General features: G+C 36.8%; 1 protein-coding gene across 10 annotated transcripts in view; it reads right to left on the reverse strand.

Moving 5' to 3' along the window:
* The window catches only part of FER (FER tyrosine kinase), a 293,802-nt gene that overhangs the window by 180,374 nt on the left and 91,656 nt on the right, over positions 1 to 21,772 (reverse strand). For all 10 annotated transcript variants that reach the window (XM_059693942.1, XM_059693943.1, XM_059693946.1 and 7 more), the window contains one exon: positions 803 to 895. In XM_059693942.1, coding sequence (XP_059549925.1) covers positions 803 to 895 — 93 coding nt within the window. The remainder of the gene's footprint in view (positions 1 to 802; positions 896 to 21,772) is intronic.

Raw genomic sequence — 21,772 nt, forward strand, 5'->3', positions numbered from 1 at the left:
ATGGAAATTTAAGTAATCTATGTTTAGGAAATACTTTCTTTTTCTAAATAAGACTAAGTCACATTGTCTTAAAAAGGAAATTATAAAAGGTAAGAAAAAACATTAAGGTATTATTAGGTAGAAACTTAGAGGGATGGGGAAAGCATGTAATTACTTACATTGAATATTGTTGTGTTGGCCAGCATTCAATAAGATACAATTGTAAAGTTCTATTGTCAATAAAGCATGGCTAGAAAAATTAAGTTTTACAGGTAATGAAGTGAAAAATATACTTTGGAGTTTTACTATATAAAGGGGATAAGAATATTTTTTATCTTGTTAGGCTATAGCCACTATTACTAAAGATAACTAATACTCTATGCATCATTGTAATATGCCACACCCAAATTTCAAACAGATTTCAATTTTATTATTAATGTTCTAAAAATTATGAACAGACATAAAAAATGATACATGTAAAAATGCATATGTAATAATCTGTTTATAAAAATGTTTCACTGGAAAAGAGATCTGTTTATACTATTCTTCTAACCAAGTACAAAAGTTCATAAAATGCTTCCTGTAATATTTATTTGTAGTACAGGAAGTCTATAATACAAGTTTATTTCTTTTCTCCCTACATCAATGTGACATAGGGTTTTATTATATACATGCATGCACAAACTCATATACATACAAAAAGTTAAAATATGTACTTACTTTTCCATTTGTAAGGAAATATATACATATGATATTCATTGGTATATCAGAAAGAGCTAGACAATGACTATTTTCAGTAGCACATAGAGTTCATCGTACTTACTGTTGAAGAGCCAAATGCAGATTTTGGACCCCTAATTAGTCCAGCAATTGAATGACGAAAAGACTCAAGTTTGGATACCCTCTCCTTCCTTTCCTGGGGAGATTAAAAAAGAAGCCTTCAGCAATAGTAAATATCCAATATACATACAGAGTGATGCTAGATCTTAAGGTATTTATCCATAGTCCCTCTACCATGTCTTCCAATTAAATAAAATGTAAATTTCCTAACATTAAAGATGACAAATAACAAAATGCATATAGACTCTATAGCATTTTACCTTCCTGTTCCCTGAATAAATGTCTTGATTGGGGAAAAATAAAAAGAAAATAAAAATTCATAAGATGAAGGAAAATAAGAAATACAAAGGAAGTTGATGGCAAACCAAATATTAACTGAGGGAAATACAAACTACAAAGAACCAGTCTCACACAGAAGATTTCAGATACCACTGTAGTCGAGAGAAAAAAAATAGTAGGGGAAAAACAGGAGGAGAATTACATAGTCACATTTTAAGACAGTGAATTCCACTTAAGTAGCTGGAAAGTTTCCCTAAGATCTACATGATGATGATGACAACAACTACAACAATGATGACAACAGAGGAAGAGGAAATAAAATGAGGAGGTAGTGGCAGAACAACCAACAAGACAAGTTTATTCGGATTGCTATTTGCCATAGAATGTATACTTCTGAGTATTACACACCACAATTGAAGGAAACTTTTCTTTAAGATTTCAAATCTGTAAATTCATTCTTACAAATGCAAGTGAATAAGGTAAGTGAAAGGGTAGAAAAGAAGAGAAAGAAGAAAAACAAATGAGAAGTAGAAGGTAAAAATAAGAACAATGGAAAGCATATGTGAGCATTTATAATGGAAGCATCAATAATTACTGCATTTCAATTGCTACTCAGTAGCAGACAAAAGAACAAGATATACTATTGCCAAGTACTGTATTTCCATGTCTTTCATCCATAGTGCTACTCAGTGTTGCTTGTCAGTGGAAAATAACTACAGCAGGGCACAAATAACATCTTCTGTTTTCTATGTCTCCAATACCTAGTGTATGACTCAGAGACATTTTGGCCATATGCTACCTAACAGACTCAAACTCAAATCTGAAATTCAACTTTTGTCTCCCCATTTACCTACTTTTATTATATTTGCTTTTCATTCTAACAGTTACAATGCTAATAGTTGTTATTATTCTACAAATATATGCATATTAATAATTTAAAATAACTTTAAACCTAACAGAACAGATTTCAACATTTTTTCATCAATATCACCTTTATAACTTGCTGATGATCCTATATAAGTCAATATCTATACCTCAATTCAAACATCTATAAAATGGAAAAAAATAATTCAGACCTTCCTCAGAGGGCACTTACAAGAAAATTACTACAAGCAACTAAAAATTAAAATGTTAAAAGCATGTAAATATTTAATAAAACTCACTTTTAAGAAAGAAATCCTTCCTGGAGTATAGACAGTCATCACCTTAGGAATGTGAGAATGTCCTCTGGAGCCTCAATCCTAGCGGCAGCTTTGGTTTGTACCTTCCAGTAAAAACCACTGTAACTGAGCCACAGGGAATGCTGGAGGAAAGACCGCCTGGAAGTACTAAGGCATGTTCATCTTCAACTTGGGTGTTTAGGGTTTGTATTTTTTAAATCTATATCTGGTGCTTGAGAAATCTTATAAAATAAAAATGTTTGGGAGGGTAAAAACTGATCACCGGATCAGGCAGGCTGTGGAGATGAAAGTGGGAAGCAAAGCTCACACAGCAGTTGCTCTGTAATTAGAATTATGAAGAAATCTATGGTGGTGTGAAGATCACATTTTGGGGAGTACTACAGTAGCTATGGTTCTTCTACTCCCCAGCCCAGTTTACACTTTTTCTTATTCCTGTGGGGAATTTCTCCCCCTGATTCTGTGTGGCTGCGGAGGTGGCAGTGGTATTAGGAGTAGCAGTGACACTCCTGTCGATCTTGCTGCTACCACAACTGACAGGGGGATGAAAAGATAGTGCTACCCTCACCTGCTGGGCAATGAAAGCTTCACAAGAAAGCAGCAGGTTTCACTCTGAGTGGTGCTCTTAAAATAATAGACATAGTAAGGTCCCAATGTATAAATCCCAGGAGAACAGGACTGAAAACTACATGGGAGGTTATGCACAAAAGTAGAAAATTTAGGGAAGAGTTTTAAGTATTAGAAAGCATTTTATCTGTTTATGACTTACAAATTCACCAAGATGGTATAAATAATTTTCCTCAAGCTATCCGCTGGCCATCAAACCCTACAAAAGTAAAGAGAACCATTTCCCCCAAATCCCTTTGATAATATTGAAACAAAAAGAAAACATTTTCTAAGAATACAATACTAGATAAGTCTCGTATAGGTCCAGGTGTGGGGTAAAGAAAACTTCAAAAGTGAGTTCCTTTATATTTTATGAAACATAATATAGTGTGTGTTCAAAGGGATACAGTTAGTGAAAGTAGCCTTTCATTTAAAGGTACTCTTTAAATCAGTTGGTTTTAAAAATGTATTATCAAAAACAGTAAGCAACCTTGAGTTTTATATAGGAACTAGTGGCCCAGTGCACAAAATTCATGCGGGGGGGAGGGGGGAAGGCGGGGCGTTCCACTCAGCCCAACGTGCACCCTCTCCAATCGGGCACCCCTTGGGGAATGTCCAATTGAACCTGCAGTTGGACATCCCTCTTGCAATCTGGGACCGCTGGCTCCTAACCACTCCCCTGTCTGCCTGAGTGATTGCCCCTAACTGTCTCTGCCTGCCTGCCTGATTGCCCCTAACTGCCTCTGCCTGTCTGATCACCCCTAACTGCCCTCCCCTGCCAGCCTGATCACCCCTAATCCTCTGCCTCGGCCCCCACTACCATGGCTTTGTTCAGAAGGAAGTCGGACGTCCAGAAGATGGTTGATTGACCCGGTCTAATTAGCATATTACCCTTTTATTAGTATAGACTAGAGGCCCGGTGCACAAAAATTTGTGCACTCGGGGGGAAGGGGGGGTCCCTCAGCCCGGCCTGTGCCCTCTCGCAGTCTGGGACCCCGCGGGAGATAACGACCTGCTGGCTTAGGCCTGCTCCTGGGTGGCAGAGGGCAGGCCCAATCCCTAGGTGCAGCCCCTGGTCAGGCTCAGAGCAGGGCTGATTGGGGAGTTGGGGCGCCGCCCCTGTCATGCACAGAGCAGGGCGGATCAGGAGGTTGCGATGCCACCCTCAGTCACGCTCAGGGTAGGGCTGATTGGGGGGTTGGGGCACTGCCCCGTCACACTCAAGGCAGGGTCGATGGGAAGGTTGTGGCGCCACCCTGTCACACACAGAGCCGCAGGATGATCAGGGGGTTTGGGCGCTGCCCCCTATCACGCTGATCCCGGTTCTGGGAAGCATATTACCCTTTTACTATATAGAGGCCTGGTGGGGGCCAGCTAGTTTGCCCTGAAGGGTGTCCTAGATCAGGGTGGGGGTCCCCACTGGGGTGCCTGGCCAGTCTGGGTGAGGGGCTGAGGGCTGTTTTCAGGCTGGCAGGTGACTGAAGCTCCCAACTGCTCCTTTTTTTCTTTTTTTTTTATTCTGGGCCAGCTTTAGCTCTGAGGCTTCAGCTCTTAGGCCTCTGCTGCTGAAAGCAGGTTTCTGGCCTTTGTTTACCTTCTGTATTTGAAACAATGTTGCGATCCTGCTGGCTGAAGCCCGATGGACTAAAGCAGGTTTCTGGGGTTTTGTTTAGCTTCTATATTTGTAACATAGTTGCTTAGAGTTGCAGCTCAGAGGCCTTCAGTGGCAGGTGGGGAACGTTGGAGTCCTCCGTCACTGAAGCAAGCAAGCCTCATGTTAGTTTCAAGCTGCCTGGCTGCATGTTGGCTGGCAGTTAATTTGCATATAGCCCTGATTAGCCAATGGGAAGGGTAGTGGTCGTATGCTAATTACCATGTTTCTCTTTTATTAGATAGGATTATATAGGATAGGATTGCTTAAATTGGGGGGCGGGGGCCTTTTCAGCAGGAGGAGATGCTCTTGGCAGACAAAAATACACAATCCCTATATCTGGACTGATAGCCAGCCATATGCACTATACTGCCAAAGCGGTCATTAAAAAATTGAACCACTTTCTTACACCTTACACCAAACAGCTGTTGCCCTTAAAACCCCTCCTCAGCCCCCACCTTAGGTTCTGCCTTCGCAGTTCACCCAGATTAGGTTCTGATTGGTCAGTTTCTATGCCAGTCAGCATCAAAAGCTGCCTAGGCAGCCATAGGCTCCTCACAGTTTACCCAGATTTGGTTCTGATTGGTCAGTTTTTATGCCAGTCAGTGTCTCTGAGCCTATCTCCAGGCCTAATCAAAGAGGCGGGGCTGATCAGCAGCCCCCATGGCTGCTGATGAGGCCCAGAGAGAAAGAGAGGCAAGAGCTGATCAAGAGATGCCACAGAGGCTTCAGATCAGACCCTGCCTCTCTCTCCAGGCCTGATCTGCAGCCTTGGCAGTCAGTGCTGCAGCGGCCAAAAACAGTGCCTAATTCTGACTGTAGACCTGCCAGGGCTGGTAATGATACACTTATACCCTCCTCAAATATTGACAACTTAAAGAACTTTCTCTAGATTAAGGAGACAGGGATTCATTATGACAAAGGACAGCCCTTCGGAGTTGACATAGTTGGGGGCCAGTGGAGGGGGGAAGGAGAAGCAATGCTGTAAAATAATACCTTCTGTTATGAAATAATATTTGGATGCCAAAAAAAAATACTATCAGTAGAGCTACAAGTCTATCTTGAAAGAAAAGTTCTAGATGCAGTATCAGTTTCATATCTCATTTAAAAATAATTTTTCATTATTTTAAAATTAAATGAAGGTCTCTTGTTATATTTATCCATCTATAAAACTAAGAGATTATTTCATAATGAGTAAATGTTTACCTATTACCAATTTTAAAAGCTCTGTAAGAAATAATACCTAAATTACTTACAGTTACAGTAAAACCATACTTATCAAGTTTTAAAATTACTATTCACAAAAACTCCCAAAGTGCAGTGAAATAGGCTCTCAGGTTACCTCCATCCCCTGCCCAGTAAAACACAGGCAAAGATATAAAAAGCAAGAGGTTTTGCTGATTGGAGTGATTTTGAAAGAAAAAAATTAAAAGTTCTTCCAAATGATAGCATATCTAGATGCTGCAGTAAGTTACAAATTAATAACTTTAACCAAAAAACACATAACAGTTCTCAAAGCATGGCTCTTAAGGGAGGCACTAAAGTGGAAAGAATAAGGTTCTGATGTCAGATGGGATAAAGTATATGAATTTGGGCAAATTACCTGACTACCCTGGCTCTCAGTTTCCACATAAGTAAACAGGAGGGCAGTGGACTAGATAAAATCTTCACCTTAAAAATTCTGTAACCTCTGTCCAATTCACCAATCAAATGCATTGCATTGCTCATTGAAAAAAACTTACACAGAAGACTTCCATAGGAGAAAAGAGAACCCTTGTGTACTGTTGGTGGGATTGCAAATTGCTGCAACCACTATGGAAAACATTATAGAGGTTCCTCAAAATGTTAAAAATAGAATTACCACATGACCCAGCAATTCCACCCCTGTGTATTGGCCGGAAATAATCCAAAACACTAATTTGAAAAGATATATGCACCTCTATGTTTATTGCACCATTATTTACAGTAGCCAAGAGATGGAGGCAACCTAAGTATCCATCAACAGACAACTGGATAAAGAAAATGTGGCACATATATACAATGGAATGTTACTCAGCCATGAAAAAGAATAAAATCTTCCCACTTACGACAACACAGACAAACCTAGAGAGTATTATGCTAAGTGAAATAAGTCAGACAGAGAAAGACAAATACCATATGATTTCACTTTTATGTGGAATCTAAAGAACAAAATAAATGAAACAGACACATAGATGCAGAGAACAAACTGAGGATTGCCAGATGGGAGAGGTGTGGGGTGGGTGGGGGGGTGGGGCTGGGTGAAAAAGGTGAAAGGATTAAAAAGTACAAATGGGTAGTTTCAAAATAGTCATAGGGAGGTAAAGTACAACATAGGGAATCCTATATAATAAAAGGCTACTATGCAAATAGACTGAACCGTGGAACAATCAGAACAACCGAACAACCAAACAATCGGTTGCTATGATGTGCGCTGAACATGGTGGGCGTTGGCCAAGGCAGATGGTCGAGCAGGTGAGCAGGGGCATCAGGCCAAGGCAGGGCATCGGTTGCTGTCATCGGGGTGAGCCTCTGGTGGTTACTGAAAATTCTTTGCTCCCATGTGCCATGGTCCTGCCCAGCACTTGCACCTGCTGCCGGTGCTGGCCCCACTTGCACCTCCAGCTGGCACGGGAGCTGATAGACTTTGCTCAGTAAAAAAAAAAAAAATGATGCTTTTCCTTTTCTTTTTTTTTAAAGTACACTATTATGAGTTAAATTATCAAGACTCATCTAAACTGAGATTTTGAGATTTTGTTTTTAAAACAGAGGGACCGCTCTGGCCAGTTGCCCAGTCGTTAGAGCGCTGCCCCATACACCAAAGGGTTGCAGGTTTGATTCCCAGTCAAAGACACATACCTTGGTTGTAGGTTCGATCCCGGGCAGGAGGGAACCAATCCATGTGTCTTTCTCACCTCTCGTTCTAGCTCTCATGCTCTAGCTCTCATTCTCGCTCTCTCTCTGCCTCCTTCCCCCCTTCCTCCCTCCCTCCCACTCTCTCTAAATAGTAATGGAAAAATATCCTCTGGTGAGGATAAATAAAACAACTCAGGAACATGATGATGAGATAGTAAATCTTTAACTTGTAAACATCAGCCTCCCTAAACATCAAAACAAACAAAAACAAAAAACAAAAAATCACCCTGATATAAAGTCTATTAAATCTAGGAAACTGGCCGAAAATTGCATTATTATCATAAATTCTATAGAGAAATATTAAAATGTGCATATATGCACTTTTTAAATCTTTCCTTTCCTGCTCCAGTTTTTAGACCACATCTCTCACTAAAACAACACCGTGCCCCAGATCCACTGTCAGAAGTCTAGCTGTTGTCCCAAAGACAGTTTTTCTCAGCAGGAGCCCAGGTGATTCCAGAGAATATACAGCAGCACTCACAGCTGGGCAGTGGCAAGGTCACAGGATTTTCTCCCTCTGGCTTTTCGTGCACCTGCAGCGCAGCAGCTGGAGCACTGGCTAATTTTGTCATTTGCTTTGCTAACATCTATTTTCACACTAATTAGCACATGTGGTTTGAAGTTTCTTTTCATATTTGGGGGTCCAATATTGTTTCTTATAATAAGATGCCAGCAAAGAAAGAAGGAATTTCAAAGGCAACCAACTCCCAAGACAAAAATAAGTTGACCAAAATAAGTTTGTACAAATAGGGCATGTATTAAAAAGAATAACATTGAAAATCACTATTATAAATTACCATGCCATAGTCTTTATTCTATGACTATCTTTTTCACAGAGATGCCATATAATAAAACTATAATATAATAGAACAATTATTACAATCAATTAATAACATTAACACATTAAACACCCAGCCTGTTTTGTCTTCCGGGCAGAGAGTATAGTGTCAGTCACCAGTGATTAACTGGGCGCTTAACTTGTTAAATATAAAACTGTGGTTCATTAAGTATAAAGGTGAGGCATTATTCTGAATACCACATCTCTAGAATATAATAGGAAAAAAATAGAAAGAGACCAGTAAAAATTAAAATTATAAGACTGAGGAATGCTTGTATGCACATAAACAAGCAAATATACACATTTTGAGCCTGAAGCATTTAAAGGTTAAATATGACTGAAAACTATAAAATATAAATGACAGGTAAAATGATCACATTTTTTTTTCATTAAAGATAAAACAGTCATATAGGGGAGAGGCCTCTGAATATAGACATAGGAAAGTTAGATCTACATTTCAGACATGCTTCATTCAGTGGCTTACCAATTCACTAAATCTCAAAGTAGTTCAGTGAGAACCAAAGGAATTTCTTTGTTAAGTATTTTCAAACACGTGAATAAAACTGAGCGTAACATCACTATTGCTTAAGTTTTAGGGTTATGTGAGAGAGAACAACCACAATGCACCACTTCGTGTACAGTTGAAAAAAAATACTGACCTGGTTAGAAAGTGGCTCTAACACCATGTGCCAAGCACCATGTTCACTGTATGTGCATTGTTCTGCACATTTAGTCATCTATAACACTATACAGCAAGTCCTGTCATCCTCATTTTAGACATTAGAAAGACAAAGTGCGGAGCGGTTCAGTAACTTTCCCAAGAACAATACTTTACTTAGAATACTAATTCTTACATTCAAACCTATGATGTAATTCAAATCAAATCATTTCTTCTCTTCCCTACACTGACTGGGCAGCAACAAGACAATTTCTAGAACCAAATCTAGAATTTTTAAAATCAGCCTCTCTGCTCTAAGAATTATACATAAGATTCAAAAACGTATCCATAAACTCTCTTGAAGCTTTAAAGGTACCAAAAAAATCGAACAGTTGATTATGATTAGGTTAAAATTTGAGAATTTCAGAATTTTTAAAATAACTTACTAATAACTGCATGGCACTAATGATATGCCTCAATAACAAATGTTTTATTCCCGTATTCTTATATAGTTCAAAATAAACATAATTATCTTGGACTTCAGAGACATTATTACATAAAAAAATGGTAGATTGGACAAGATGATACCAATGGATTCTAAATCCTCTAAAATTTTTATGACTATAAATCAAGATAATAAGAGGCTTATAAATCTAAGAAATTATTTTTTAAATTTATGAATAGTGCTTATCCAATGACTATAAGACACTAATATTTAGAACACCACAACTTAAATATGTAATGTGGTAACATTAAAAAACAAATCATGTGTCTACTACAACTCTCTTTAAATATAAGAAAAAATATATGAAGATGTATAATCACTGAACTTTTTTAAATTTAAATTCTTTATTGTTGAAAGTATTACATATGTTTCCTTTTTCCCCCATTCTTATTTAAGGCTAGAATTTGTTTTTCCTAATATAATGAATCTGAATGAATGACAGCCTAAACTACAGGGGCATTAATTAAGGGACCTGGAGGATGTAGGTGATTTAGTTTAAACTGAAAAATATGTTCTAGGTTACTAAATTAAACCATAAGAATTTATTACCAACTTAATATTGAACTATACAGTTATATGTCATATTAAAAAGCTTTATCAGATATTATCACTGATCATTATCAAGAAAAGCCTTATTTTCTTTTGCTGACAAAAACTGAAAACAAGGTAATACTGGGCTCGCCAGCCAGTAAGGAAACTGAAACACCATCACAGAGTTTAAACTGAGCAATGCTTTTCCTCAGATATCTGATAAAGCTGCACTCCTTTCCCTTGTAGAAAACATGTATATTTCTCAAATCTGAGAGGTGAATAAAATGAAAATAAAATAGAAATGAAAAACAAGCCTTTCATTCTTTTAATGGGCTTGGCTTGACAACTGAGTAAAAATATTCCTTCAAACATGTTTTGTCCACTATCATATTCAGAAGAAAAATTATCCTTCCAATTGGAAGCAACAGCATAAAACAGATGATCCGCTGACTCGGGTCATTTTTGGGCCCTAACTAAGTAGGCCTGAGACAGCCTTTCCCCTTACCTGCTCTCGTTTGAATTCTGCTGTGGAAGGAGAAATATCAGAGTTCTTCTTTAAAGAACATGCTCTACAGACTCTGGATTGAGAAATAGGCTCCAGTCTACCCTCACAAGCTGAACATCTATGTTTCTTCTCCATCTCAAATCTCAGCCAAAGCTGCCAATGGTAGGCCCACAGAAGTCAATTTGCCCATAGACTTCCTCTCTGAGCCAAAGCCAGCTAGAGAGGACACAGATCAGGACCTCCTATTCCTCACTATCTCCCCCTGTTGGCTTGGAAGTATACAACTCAGTTCTGGATAAAAAGAATTGCCATATCCAACAAACGTTATGGATTTACTGAGTAATAAAGAAAAATATCCTCATGAATTAAGTGATGACCCATTATTTAAGAAATAAATCTATTTTCTAACTGATTTTTAAAATAAAATGACTTGGTTTTTTTCCTACACAACCTGTAGAAGTATCCTGCTTTTGGAACTTGGATCTTGAAATCTCTGAGAACAGACCAAACTTTCAAGCACTTTTTGAAACAAAACCTTACAAACTGCTGTGCTACAAAGTTTTTCTTAATCCAGTGTTTTTTAATTAATTTCACTGGGGCATAATTCCCCTTATGACTGAAATTCTTCTGATTAAAAAAAAAAGAATCATCTAAATTATGATGATCTTTAAGGTCTCATTAGAAATAAAAATTTAAAAATCCTTTGCAGCCTTGCCAGTTTTGCTCAGTGGATAGAGTGCTGGCCTATGGACCAATTCCAGTCAAGGGTGGGTACAGGGGTTGCAGGCTCCTCCCAAGCCCCGCCCTGATCAGGGTGTGGCATGCAGGAGGCAACCAATTGATATGTTTCTCTCACATTGACGTTTCTCTCTCTCTTTCCCCTCTCCCACTCTTGCTAAAAATCAATGGAAAAATATTCTCCAGTAAAAATAATAATAATAAAATAAAATTCTCTTGCAGCAAGAATGTGTTGAGTTTTATAACATACAATGAGAAGCAGTAAAGTGATTGGGATACTTAAAATCATAAATGTTTAATCTGAAAATAAGGCTCCTAAATTAATAATCTAATCTATAATAATTTATTAATTGCTATGTAAATCCTTGTTTTATTCACTCATTTTTTTTTAAAAGAAGGTACTATGCAACCACTAAATGCCAGATACATTCAGGTACTGTGCAGAACATTCTTTAAAATAGACCAAAGTTCAAGGAACTTTATGGAAATAAATAGAAAAAGAACAATTGAGACCTACTATACAAATACTCAGTGAAACTTTCTTGGATCACAATTCTGACATATCTCCTCCTTTAAACCCTTTGCCTCCCTTTCCAATTCAATGTACTTAAAAAAAAAAAATCAAGAACCTCTTTGCAAAATTTCCTCTATTTCTCTACTTTAAATATATCCACATTTTTATTTTGTTGTTCATAACAACCATTCTTCTTTTGTTCATGCCCACCAGGGAAAAGCCCATTTTATATTCTGAGAATAATTTTAAAAAATGATATATCCAATAAATATTAATAGACAACATGGGGTAGCAAGCTTCTTATGAACCAGGCATTGCTATAGACATTTTAGGTAGATTATCTCATTTAATACCCCACCATAACCAAAGGGATAGGTTCTATTACAAGCCCTAGTTTACAGATGACAAAACTGAGGAACAGGAAGGTTAACTAACTTGCCCCAGCTTACAAGATCAATTAGAGGCTAATCCATGATTCAAATCAAAGCAACTCTGTTCCAAAATCAACTACTATTCTATGCTTCTTGGGTTAGGTCCCTGCTCTACCTCACCAAAATATCCTCCGGCCAAAAAGGAGTCTTAAAGGATGCATTAGCAATGTATTAATTTTGTCTTTTTGCTATAGGTTGATACATTTTAAAAATGCATATATATTGATTCTCAATATTCTTTCCTTGATTTCATTTTTTCTCTAAATCATTTTAAACATGTAATTTGGATTTCACACCAAATAAATTTACTTACATTTTCCTATTTTTATCTTTTATTTCTTGTATGGTTTTATTAATTTATTCTTTTCAATATTCACTGAGTATTTACTAGATATCTAACATATAAATTCAAAAGTTCATAAAATCACAGGACTTTAAATCTGGACATAATCTTAGAGATAAAATGAATCAAAATTAATGTTTACTGTCAAGGAATGTAAAATCAAGAGAATCTAGATTTCTTCCTTCTTAGGCTAGCCCAGAGAAAAGGTAATGCAGGTATTTCTCCTACGATCACCTATACCCATTGGTTTTGCTCCTCACAACTAGAAAATGCGATGTCATCTAGATAGATGTCACTAGGCAGTCTTCCAGATCATTTATATAGATAATAAACACAGTGGATGCTGTACTAGTGTCCCAGGGCTACTATAACAAACTGGGTGGCTTAATACAACAGAAATTTATTTTCTCACAGTTCGGGAAGTCAGAAGTCTGAAATTAAGGTGTTAGCAGGACCCTGCTCCCTCCAAACCTTCTATGGGAGGATCCTTCTTTGTCTCATAGCTTCTGCTAGCCCCAAGTAATCCTTTGCTAATGACAGCATAAATCCAGTCCCTGCCTCTGTCTTCACATGGCTGTACTCCCTATAGTCAGTCTCTCTTTTCTTAAAAGACACCAGTCATATTGGATTAGAGCTGATCCAGCGATTTTCAACTAAATTCTGCAGCACATCAAAAAATATATTTTTAGTTGATCTAATAAAAAAAAAATAAGTATAATTTTTATTCCTTCACACTGTTCGGCTCTTGTTGTGTTGTGCAGACAAAAAGGGGCTACAGCCCTAACAGGTTTGGCTCAGTGGATGGAGCGTCGGCCTGTGGACTGAAAGGTCCCAGGTTCGATTCTGGCTAAGGGCATGTACCTTGGTTGTGGGCACATCCCCAGTAGGCAGTGTGCAGGAGGCAGCTGATCGATGTTTCTCTCTCATCGATGTTTCCAACTTTCTATCCCTCTCCCTTCCTCTCCGTGAAAAATCAATAAAATATATTTTTTTTAAAAAGGGGGGGGGGCACATACTAAACCTGACAAGCTCAGGGGACACCTGCGTGGTAGCCTTACAAACTCAGAGAACCTAAAGTAACCACCTGGGATGGCCTGAAATTAAAACTATTTAACTAAAAACAGTTTATGGGAGGTAGTCATGTGCTGGGCTAGAATCTTCCCTGACAAAAGTCAAGCTTTACCGTGCTGGCAGGGGTGGCTCAGTTGGTTGGGCATCGTACTGTGCACTAAAAGGTTGCTGGTTTGATTGCCAGTCAGAGCTCAATGTTACACTCACATTGATGTCTATCTGTCTGTCTCTCTCTCTCTCTCTCTCTCTCTCTCTCTCTCTCTCTCTCTCTCTCTCTTCCCCCTTCTTCTTTCTCTAAAAATCAATAAACTATTCTTTTTTAAAAAAAAAAAAAGTCAATCTTTACCTTAATTGAGTCTATTGTCTTTTTGCATTCATTATAACATACTTTTGGAAAGTCAAAGTAATTTCCTTTTTCCAGAGGTCTCAAAGCACAGGCACTAACCAGAGAGGAAACCACAAATCCCCTTAATGTTATTGTCATCATGTTAGTCGTTTACTGTTAATTATCCTCTACATAACTATGTAAAAGAAGTGTCTATCATTTTACTTTTAATCCAATCCCAGAGGTCCCGCCGCCCCCCCCTTTGCTTTCTCCTCCTCCCTAAATCTATCACCAGTGGGTTTCATTAATCCATTTACGACTTCTCTTTTGATTGTAATGTGTCAAATAAGGTGCAAAATTGCCATATTTCCAGATCATTTTCTCAATCCGTTGTGATTTTGCTTCCCGGCAATTGTCATCAGTTTGGCTAAAATAAACTCACAAAAATTTCCTACAGGTTTGAATGTTTCTTACGTTTATATAGTTGGCTGTAGTCATTTTTTTTTTTTTTTTTTGACAATCTAAGGAAAAGAGAGGTCAATGCCTCTGCCTCAGGTATTACATGTTTTAAAAATTCTTTGGCACACTGCTTGAAAATCACTGGCCTATCATAATGGCCTCAACTTAACTTGATTGCATTTACAAATTCTATTTAATATTCACAGATACTGGTTATTAGAATTTCAACACGTCTTTTGGGGGAATACATTTCAATCCACTATAGATGTGATCTTTAATTGCTGAAGCACCTTGATCTTTATAGTCTTTTACTTAAATAAATACATATGTATTCTGATTTTAAACCTTTTCTTGAGCCATGCTAAAAGCATATTTCCCATCTAATGGTGACTTCATATTTAATAATCTTTGGTAAAGAACACTGTCAAAGTCTTTTGTATACCCTGTTATCTTCATATAAGAAAAGTTCTAAGAATAATAAGTGAGGCATAATTTCTTTCTTAGAAAATGTTCCCTTTCCCCTAGCAGGTTATTTTATTTAAATATTTGATGACTCTATTTGTTATAATGAATTTTAAGAGCTTTCCCAATATTCAAAAAAAAATGTACTGAACTTCCTCTATGTTCTAAATATGGCTCAAAGTCAAGGAAAGAGTAGTAAACAAAAGTGCCTATATTCTTGGAGTTACCGTCTAGGGGACTAGCAGGGATAACAGAGGGCAAAATTAGATGCTAAAAACATACATACATAAACAAATGTCATAATTAAATGAGTTAATGCATATAAATATACATATTAAAGTATTTAATGCATATAAATGCTTAAAAGAAACCGACCACCAAATGTTAGCCACCAAAACAGTAATAGTAATAATAGTAAAGATACTAGAAGTAAGTTCTATTTAAGAATTGAAAAGGGGAAGGTGGGGGTAGGGATAATAAGGAGAGTCCACTATAGCTAGAGTAGTTACAGAGCTATCTCAAAGGAGTGACACTTGAGTGGAAATGATTAACAGGAGGCAGTAAATCCTATGAAGAACTGGGGAAAGAGTATTAGACAGGAAACAGGCCCTGAGATGAGAAGAAGCATGGCATGCTCAAAGGGCAATAAGATCAAGAAAGCTAGATGGTGTCAGATGAGAAGAGTGGTAGGCTATGCTGGGGAGGGGGTAGGGATGGGGGGGCCAGACACAAGGTCATGTAGCTTAGGCTAGGATAAAGTTTGTATCTAGTTACATAGAGGGATGCCACTGGATGGTCATAAGCAGGAGATATAGAAACAAGATCACAATGAGATCACTGTAGTTAATGTATGAAAAATAAAATATAGGAAGGGCAAGGGAGCAAGCAGGTAGTCTGGCTGAAGTAGTCCAGGTCACAGTTTATGGTGTGTTTTATTAGAATGATCACAGTGGAAATGCTAACAAGAGGTCAGATTTGGGATATATTTTGGAGGTAGTTACAAGAGAACTTGCTGACGGAGTGGTTGTGAGATTTGAGAAAGTGAACACAAGGGTGATCCCCAATATTTGGACTTGAGCCACTAATTAAAGGTGAAACCATTTGCTAAGTGGAATACTGTGAGAGGAGCAGATTTGACAAGTTAAACTTGAGATTATCAGTCCAATTACTGAATGAAATGATCAAATTCTAAGCCAGTCTTTTCAATGAAGTTCACTTTAAGTGTCTTATTCATACAACTGAACTGTCATACCTTATATATAGCAGATATAAAATGGTAGGAATAACTACAGCATTATTTTTACATATTCAAGAACTATGTTAGAGGATGATGACTTTTAGTAGGCATGTTAAAAATAGAAAAACTTCATATATAAATTTCAAAACTGTGTGCATTTAATTCTATTTTTAAAACATAGGTGAAAAATATCTCAGAAACCAAATTTCCAAAATTTGGTTTCTCTGACACTGAGCTCCACCTGCTGGTAATATTTTTATCTTTATGATTTACACTATGAAAAGGCATTAAAATATTAATGTTAAAGTGGAATATAGCTTCCACCATAAATGTAGTGAAACTCATCATGGTAATTTTTTCTTTCTTTATAACTACTATTTATTGAGTTTAGCTATATGCCTGAAACTGTGCTAAACAAACATTATCTCATTAGTGTTCAAAATAATTCTATGAGGTTTCTATGAATTGTTCCACATTTTACCAATAAGGAAATTTATCTTAGAGAGGTTTTGACTTTGTCTATCATTATATATTTAATAACATAGAGAGGATTTGAATGAAGTTTTCTCTACCATTTTGTTCACTTAGCAAACAGGAAACACTGCTCAAATAGAATTTAAAATATTGTGTCACAAAATTTTGAATATGAATGTGCCACTCTGATTTTGATAAAATTCTTCCATCTCCTCTAGCTTCAATATTCTCATCTGAAATAAAGGAATAACTCCTTTATTTTACAGGATTATTTGCCAGTAATATTTTATACACTTAGCATACTGTCAATCAGTTTCTTTTAATAATTTTCCTTAAATGACATATTAGAGCTTTTACACTGCCAAATATTAATGGATCAAAGTAAATGTCTTTTAAAGAATAATCTTTTGGGATGAGGTATTTATAATAACAGCATAAATGAAGCTGGTGCATTTTCATTCTCAATGCTTTCATCCACTGGCCTCTCAGACACTCTCCATTTATTAAGGGCTTTGCAAGTAGGTTGTGATTATTTTCTTTCTAGCTCAATACATATCATTATCATGGCTGATTTTTACACCCAACGCCTCCAAATTCCTTGGATGTCTTCATCTCCAACAATGCTCATTCATGCTCAACTTCAGCATCATATCTGTCATTCATAACTTGGGACTTAACCAGGCAGAAGTGCTTCACTTGAAGATTTTAGAGCACACTTGTTAGCTTCATATAAACCTCTTAATAACTTACTCTAATTACACTTGGTTCTTAAACTAGATTAGTATAATAAGCCCTAAAATGACCCAAGATTAGTCTCCTAGGCCAGCGGTTCTCAACCTGTGGGTCGCAAACCCTTTGGGGGTCGAACGACCCTTTCACAGGGGTCGCCTAAGACCATCGGAAAACACATATATAATTACATATTGTTTTTGTAATCACTATGCTTTAGTTATGTTCAATTTGTAACAATGAAATTGGAGGTCGTCACAACATAGGAACTGTATTAAAGGGTCGCAGCATTAGGAAGGTTGAGAATCACTGCCTTAGGCCATATCTTCCTTTCCCCCACCCCTCTTTCTCTTTTTTCTTTTTTTTTTTAAATATATATATATATTTTTTTTTTATTGATTAAGATATTACATATGTGTCCTTATCCCCACGTTACCCCCTACCCCCCGCCCCCCCCCCCCCCGCTCATGCCCTCCCCCCCCTCCCCCCTGTTGTCCGTGTCTTTCTTTCATAGGGAAATATTTGGCAATTACGTTAGGGATGAGACAATATAAGGCCTTTAGTTAGGCCATTTCGAGAAATTGATATTCAGCCTAAAAGTCATAAGAAGTCATTATAACCATTCTTGTGGGGATAAATATAATCAGATTTGTTCTGATTTGAAATTTTAAAAGATTACTTTGGCTGGAGTATGAAGAACAGGTTGGAAGGCCACTATAGTTGGTGGTAGATAAGTTAAAATAATGCATTATCTTCTAATTGCATTTCTTAGTCATTGGGTTTGAAAAAATGTTCATATTTTTATTAAAGTTTATATTCCCTCTAATTATTATGAATTTCTTATTCATGTTCTTTACCCACTTTTAATTGGTGCATTACTTTTTTATAAACTAATTTGGATGACTCACTTATATATTGAAAAACATTAATCCTTTGTCATATTTACAGTATATAGTATTCCATTTTTATTCTGTAATTTAATTGTTTTCCAACATAAAAAATTGTTCACTTATATTTTCTTTAGTAGTTTTGTGTCTTTATTTTTTATATTTGTATAATAAATCTGAAATTTATTTTTATGTGGCATGAGCTTAAGATATTTGATGTTTATCAAGCATAGAGCAACACACACACACACACACACACACACAGCCTGGTCTGCAGGACTGTATGACCTAAATGCCTATTACTCTCTCTCATTCTGTTCCAACATACTGGCTTCCTTGTTCCTCCAAAACATGAAGCCGACTCCTGTCTCGGGGCCTTTCGTCTGCTTTTCCCACTGCCTGGAATAATCTCATGTCAAAGAGTTTCATCACTTGCTTCCTTAGTTCTTTCAGATTTCTGCATAAATGCTACTTTACCAATGAAGCCTTCATTGACAAACTTATATATAAAAACACCTCCCAGCACCCTTTTCCTGTATCTAGCTTTATTTTTCTCTAAGGAATTAACCACCATCTGACATACATATATGTGAAAGGCCCATGAGGACAGAAAACTTCTCTTGATTTTGTTCACTACTGCATTTCCAGAATATAAAATGGCACCTAAAAAAATAAATAAATAAAAATGGTACCTGACACTCGATAGTAAATAAATATTTGCTGAATAATAAATGGGGGGGGGGAAGTAGTTGTATATACACTATTATAAAATGATACCTAAAATAAATTAAATAAAAAAGTAAGGTACAGAACATCACTGTTTTTATTTGTATTCAATGCTTCTGGAAGGTTACCTATAAGGTAGGCAACTGAGGACTTACGAAGGAACACTTAGACCCTTTATACATGTACATTTACTATCTATTCAGATAAATTAATTAAGGCCTTGGCTTCCCAAATAAGAAATACATAAGATAATCCTTCAGAAAGGCCTACAATTCATACTTAAGAACTCAATTAGTATCTACTAATTAATTTACATTTGAACTAAGGTCCCTTAGAAAAAAATGAAATAGAATGTAATGTTTTAGCATTATTTCATAATATACAACATATGTTTACACACATTATCTTATTTTAGTGTCACAGCTATCTTGTCAGGCAAGGTGAGTATATACTCATTTCTTCCATTTATAGAAAAGAAAGCTCAGAAAGGTTAAGAAACCTGACTATAGTTACACAGCACAGGCAAAACTCAAGCCAGGTCTCCGGATTCTACGTCTTTTATTTTCTCAGTGTATTTGATAAGTAAGGCCTGGAATTAACATTTCTCTTATATATTTAAAGACATAAATGTACCTAACGATGAAAACAGAAAAAGCTTCAATGATGCTGTCATTATGATATCTCAATTGACAAGCCATTTTAGTGTTTAACCACTATAAATTTATAAAGTGGAAAATAGATTGGACACTATTGTAAAATGGATTACTACTGAGTCAAAATGACAGACAATATTTAGTCCACAACCATATATTTTGTGGGCTGAAAAATGTAACAAAGTAGGATTTATTATAGTGCCGTTCAACTAAGCAGAACTAACTCAATAAACTATGCAGAGAAGATAAATATATGTTGTTTATTAATCTAGCAAAAGGGCTTTAAATATGCAATCTCAGAAATATCATAGTAAGGCAATTATCTTATATAACAGCAAAACATACTTAAAAGAGTAGTAACTCATTATATGATGCTATCAATTCTCTATATATTTGACATATAGAGAAGAATCCTTAAACAAAATTATGAAATAGATGGTTCAAAGCACATGCTATTATAAAGTAAAATAACTAGATTACTCTGCAGTGAAAAGGAAGTCCAATTCCTCAATTCAACAGATACTGACTGAAAAATTATAATCTTACAACTAGAAAGCTAAAATCAAACATGAAGGAAAGTGATATTTTTCAATAATCAAATAAATAAATTAAATAAATAGGAACATCAGCCAATGTTGACTCAGGGATCAGAAAAGTCTGGTATTTCCACCATTATTCAAGGGCAGCTAACAAAGAGTTCACCCTCTCAATTTTCCCCAGAAGGCAGATTCTTCTGTCCTGCGGAGCTATAACTGAAGAATGAGAGAAAATAATCCTTGGGTTCTAGAGCATTTAGACAACTAAGATGCCTTCTAAATTATCAGCACACTTAATCTATCAATAACCCAATTAGATAAGAAAGGATCTACCTTCTAACTCAGCATTTCCCAAAGGATGGTTCACTGTATGGTGGTCCTTTCAGGACTCTTTTTAAAAAGTGGTCAGGCCAGTATTTCCAAAGACACTCCATTCCATGCTATATTTCCTCTCTTGGGAATTTGATATTAAAAGTTCAGAAAACTTCTCCAGCCAATACAACTGTTTTGCCTTAACTCAGCATGTCCCAAATTGTAAAACTCACTTCCCCTTAAAACATTTCAAGGACATTAATTTTGTTTTTTTCTGCTACCTCACTGGTCTCTCCCCAGTTTCTTACTGATTCCTTCTCTCCAAGATCCCTACCTTGCAGTGCCTCAGCCTTTGTTTCTCTTTTCTCCTCTATCTGTCCTCACTCATTTGATGACCTCGTACAGTGAAATGATTTTAAATACCAGTAATGCCTACAATCAGGTGGCTGAACTCCAGGCCCAAATATTTGTGTGTGTTTTTGTGGGTTTTTTTAAAATATATATTTTATTGAATTTTTACAGAGAGGAAGGGAGAGAGATAGAGAGTTAGAAACATCGATGAGAGAGAAACATTGATCAGCTGCCTCCTGCACATCTCCCACTGGGGATGTGCCCGCAACCCAGGTACATGCCCTTGACCGGAATCGAACCTGGGACCCTTGAGTCCGCAGGCCGACGCTCTATCCACTGAGCCAAACCGGTTTTGGCCCAAATATTTGTTTTTATGGACAAATTAGAGTCTTGTTCTTCCTCATCAAAGCTGCTTAATGTGTAGTCTATTCATGCACTTGAAACAAATTCTATTCTTCTAATGTTCCTGCTAAAAATCTTAAAGACATCCTTGACTCTTCTCTCTCATACTCCACAATTAATCCATAGGCTCAACCTTCAAAATATTTTCAGGAGCTAAAAGGTCCCTGGCACTTCTGTGCTATCATCCTTGCTCAAACTGTCATTTTCTATACCCGGTGTTAGCATTCTTCTTCCATCTTTGCTCCCCTTAAGTATATTCTCAACACAGCTATAATGATCCACTTAATTAAAAGTCAGAGCATTGCCATTCCTCTATCATAACCCCCCCTCACACCAATGCCTCCCCGTTTCATACAGAGAAAAGTTATAATCCTTAATCATGGTCTACAAGGTTCTCCATTACTTCTCTAATCTCACTCCCTATATTCTCGCCTTCCCCTCCACTCAGACCCTCCTTACTGTACTCTGAACAGTACAAACACATGTTCCTATCTTACTGCCTTTGTAAAAAATGCACCCTCTGACTGTAATGTTCTTTCCCCAGAAATTAAGTAACAGCCTAGCTGTTCATGTCTGTTCAAAATGTCACATTCCCAGTGATGCTTATCCTGACTTGCA

Source organism: Myotis daubentonii, chromosome 4 (genome assembly GCF_963259705.1).
Source record: "Myotis daubentonii chromosome 4, mMyoDau2.1, whole genome shotgun sequence".
Classification (NCBI taxonomy): domain Eukaryota; kingdom Metazoa; phylum Chordata; class Mammalia; order Chiroptera; family Vespertilionidae; genus Myotis; species Myotis daubentonii.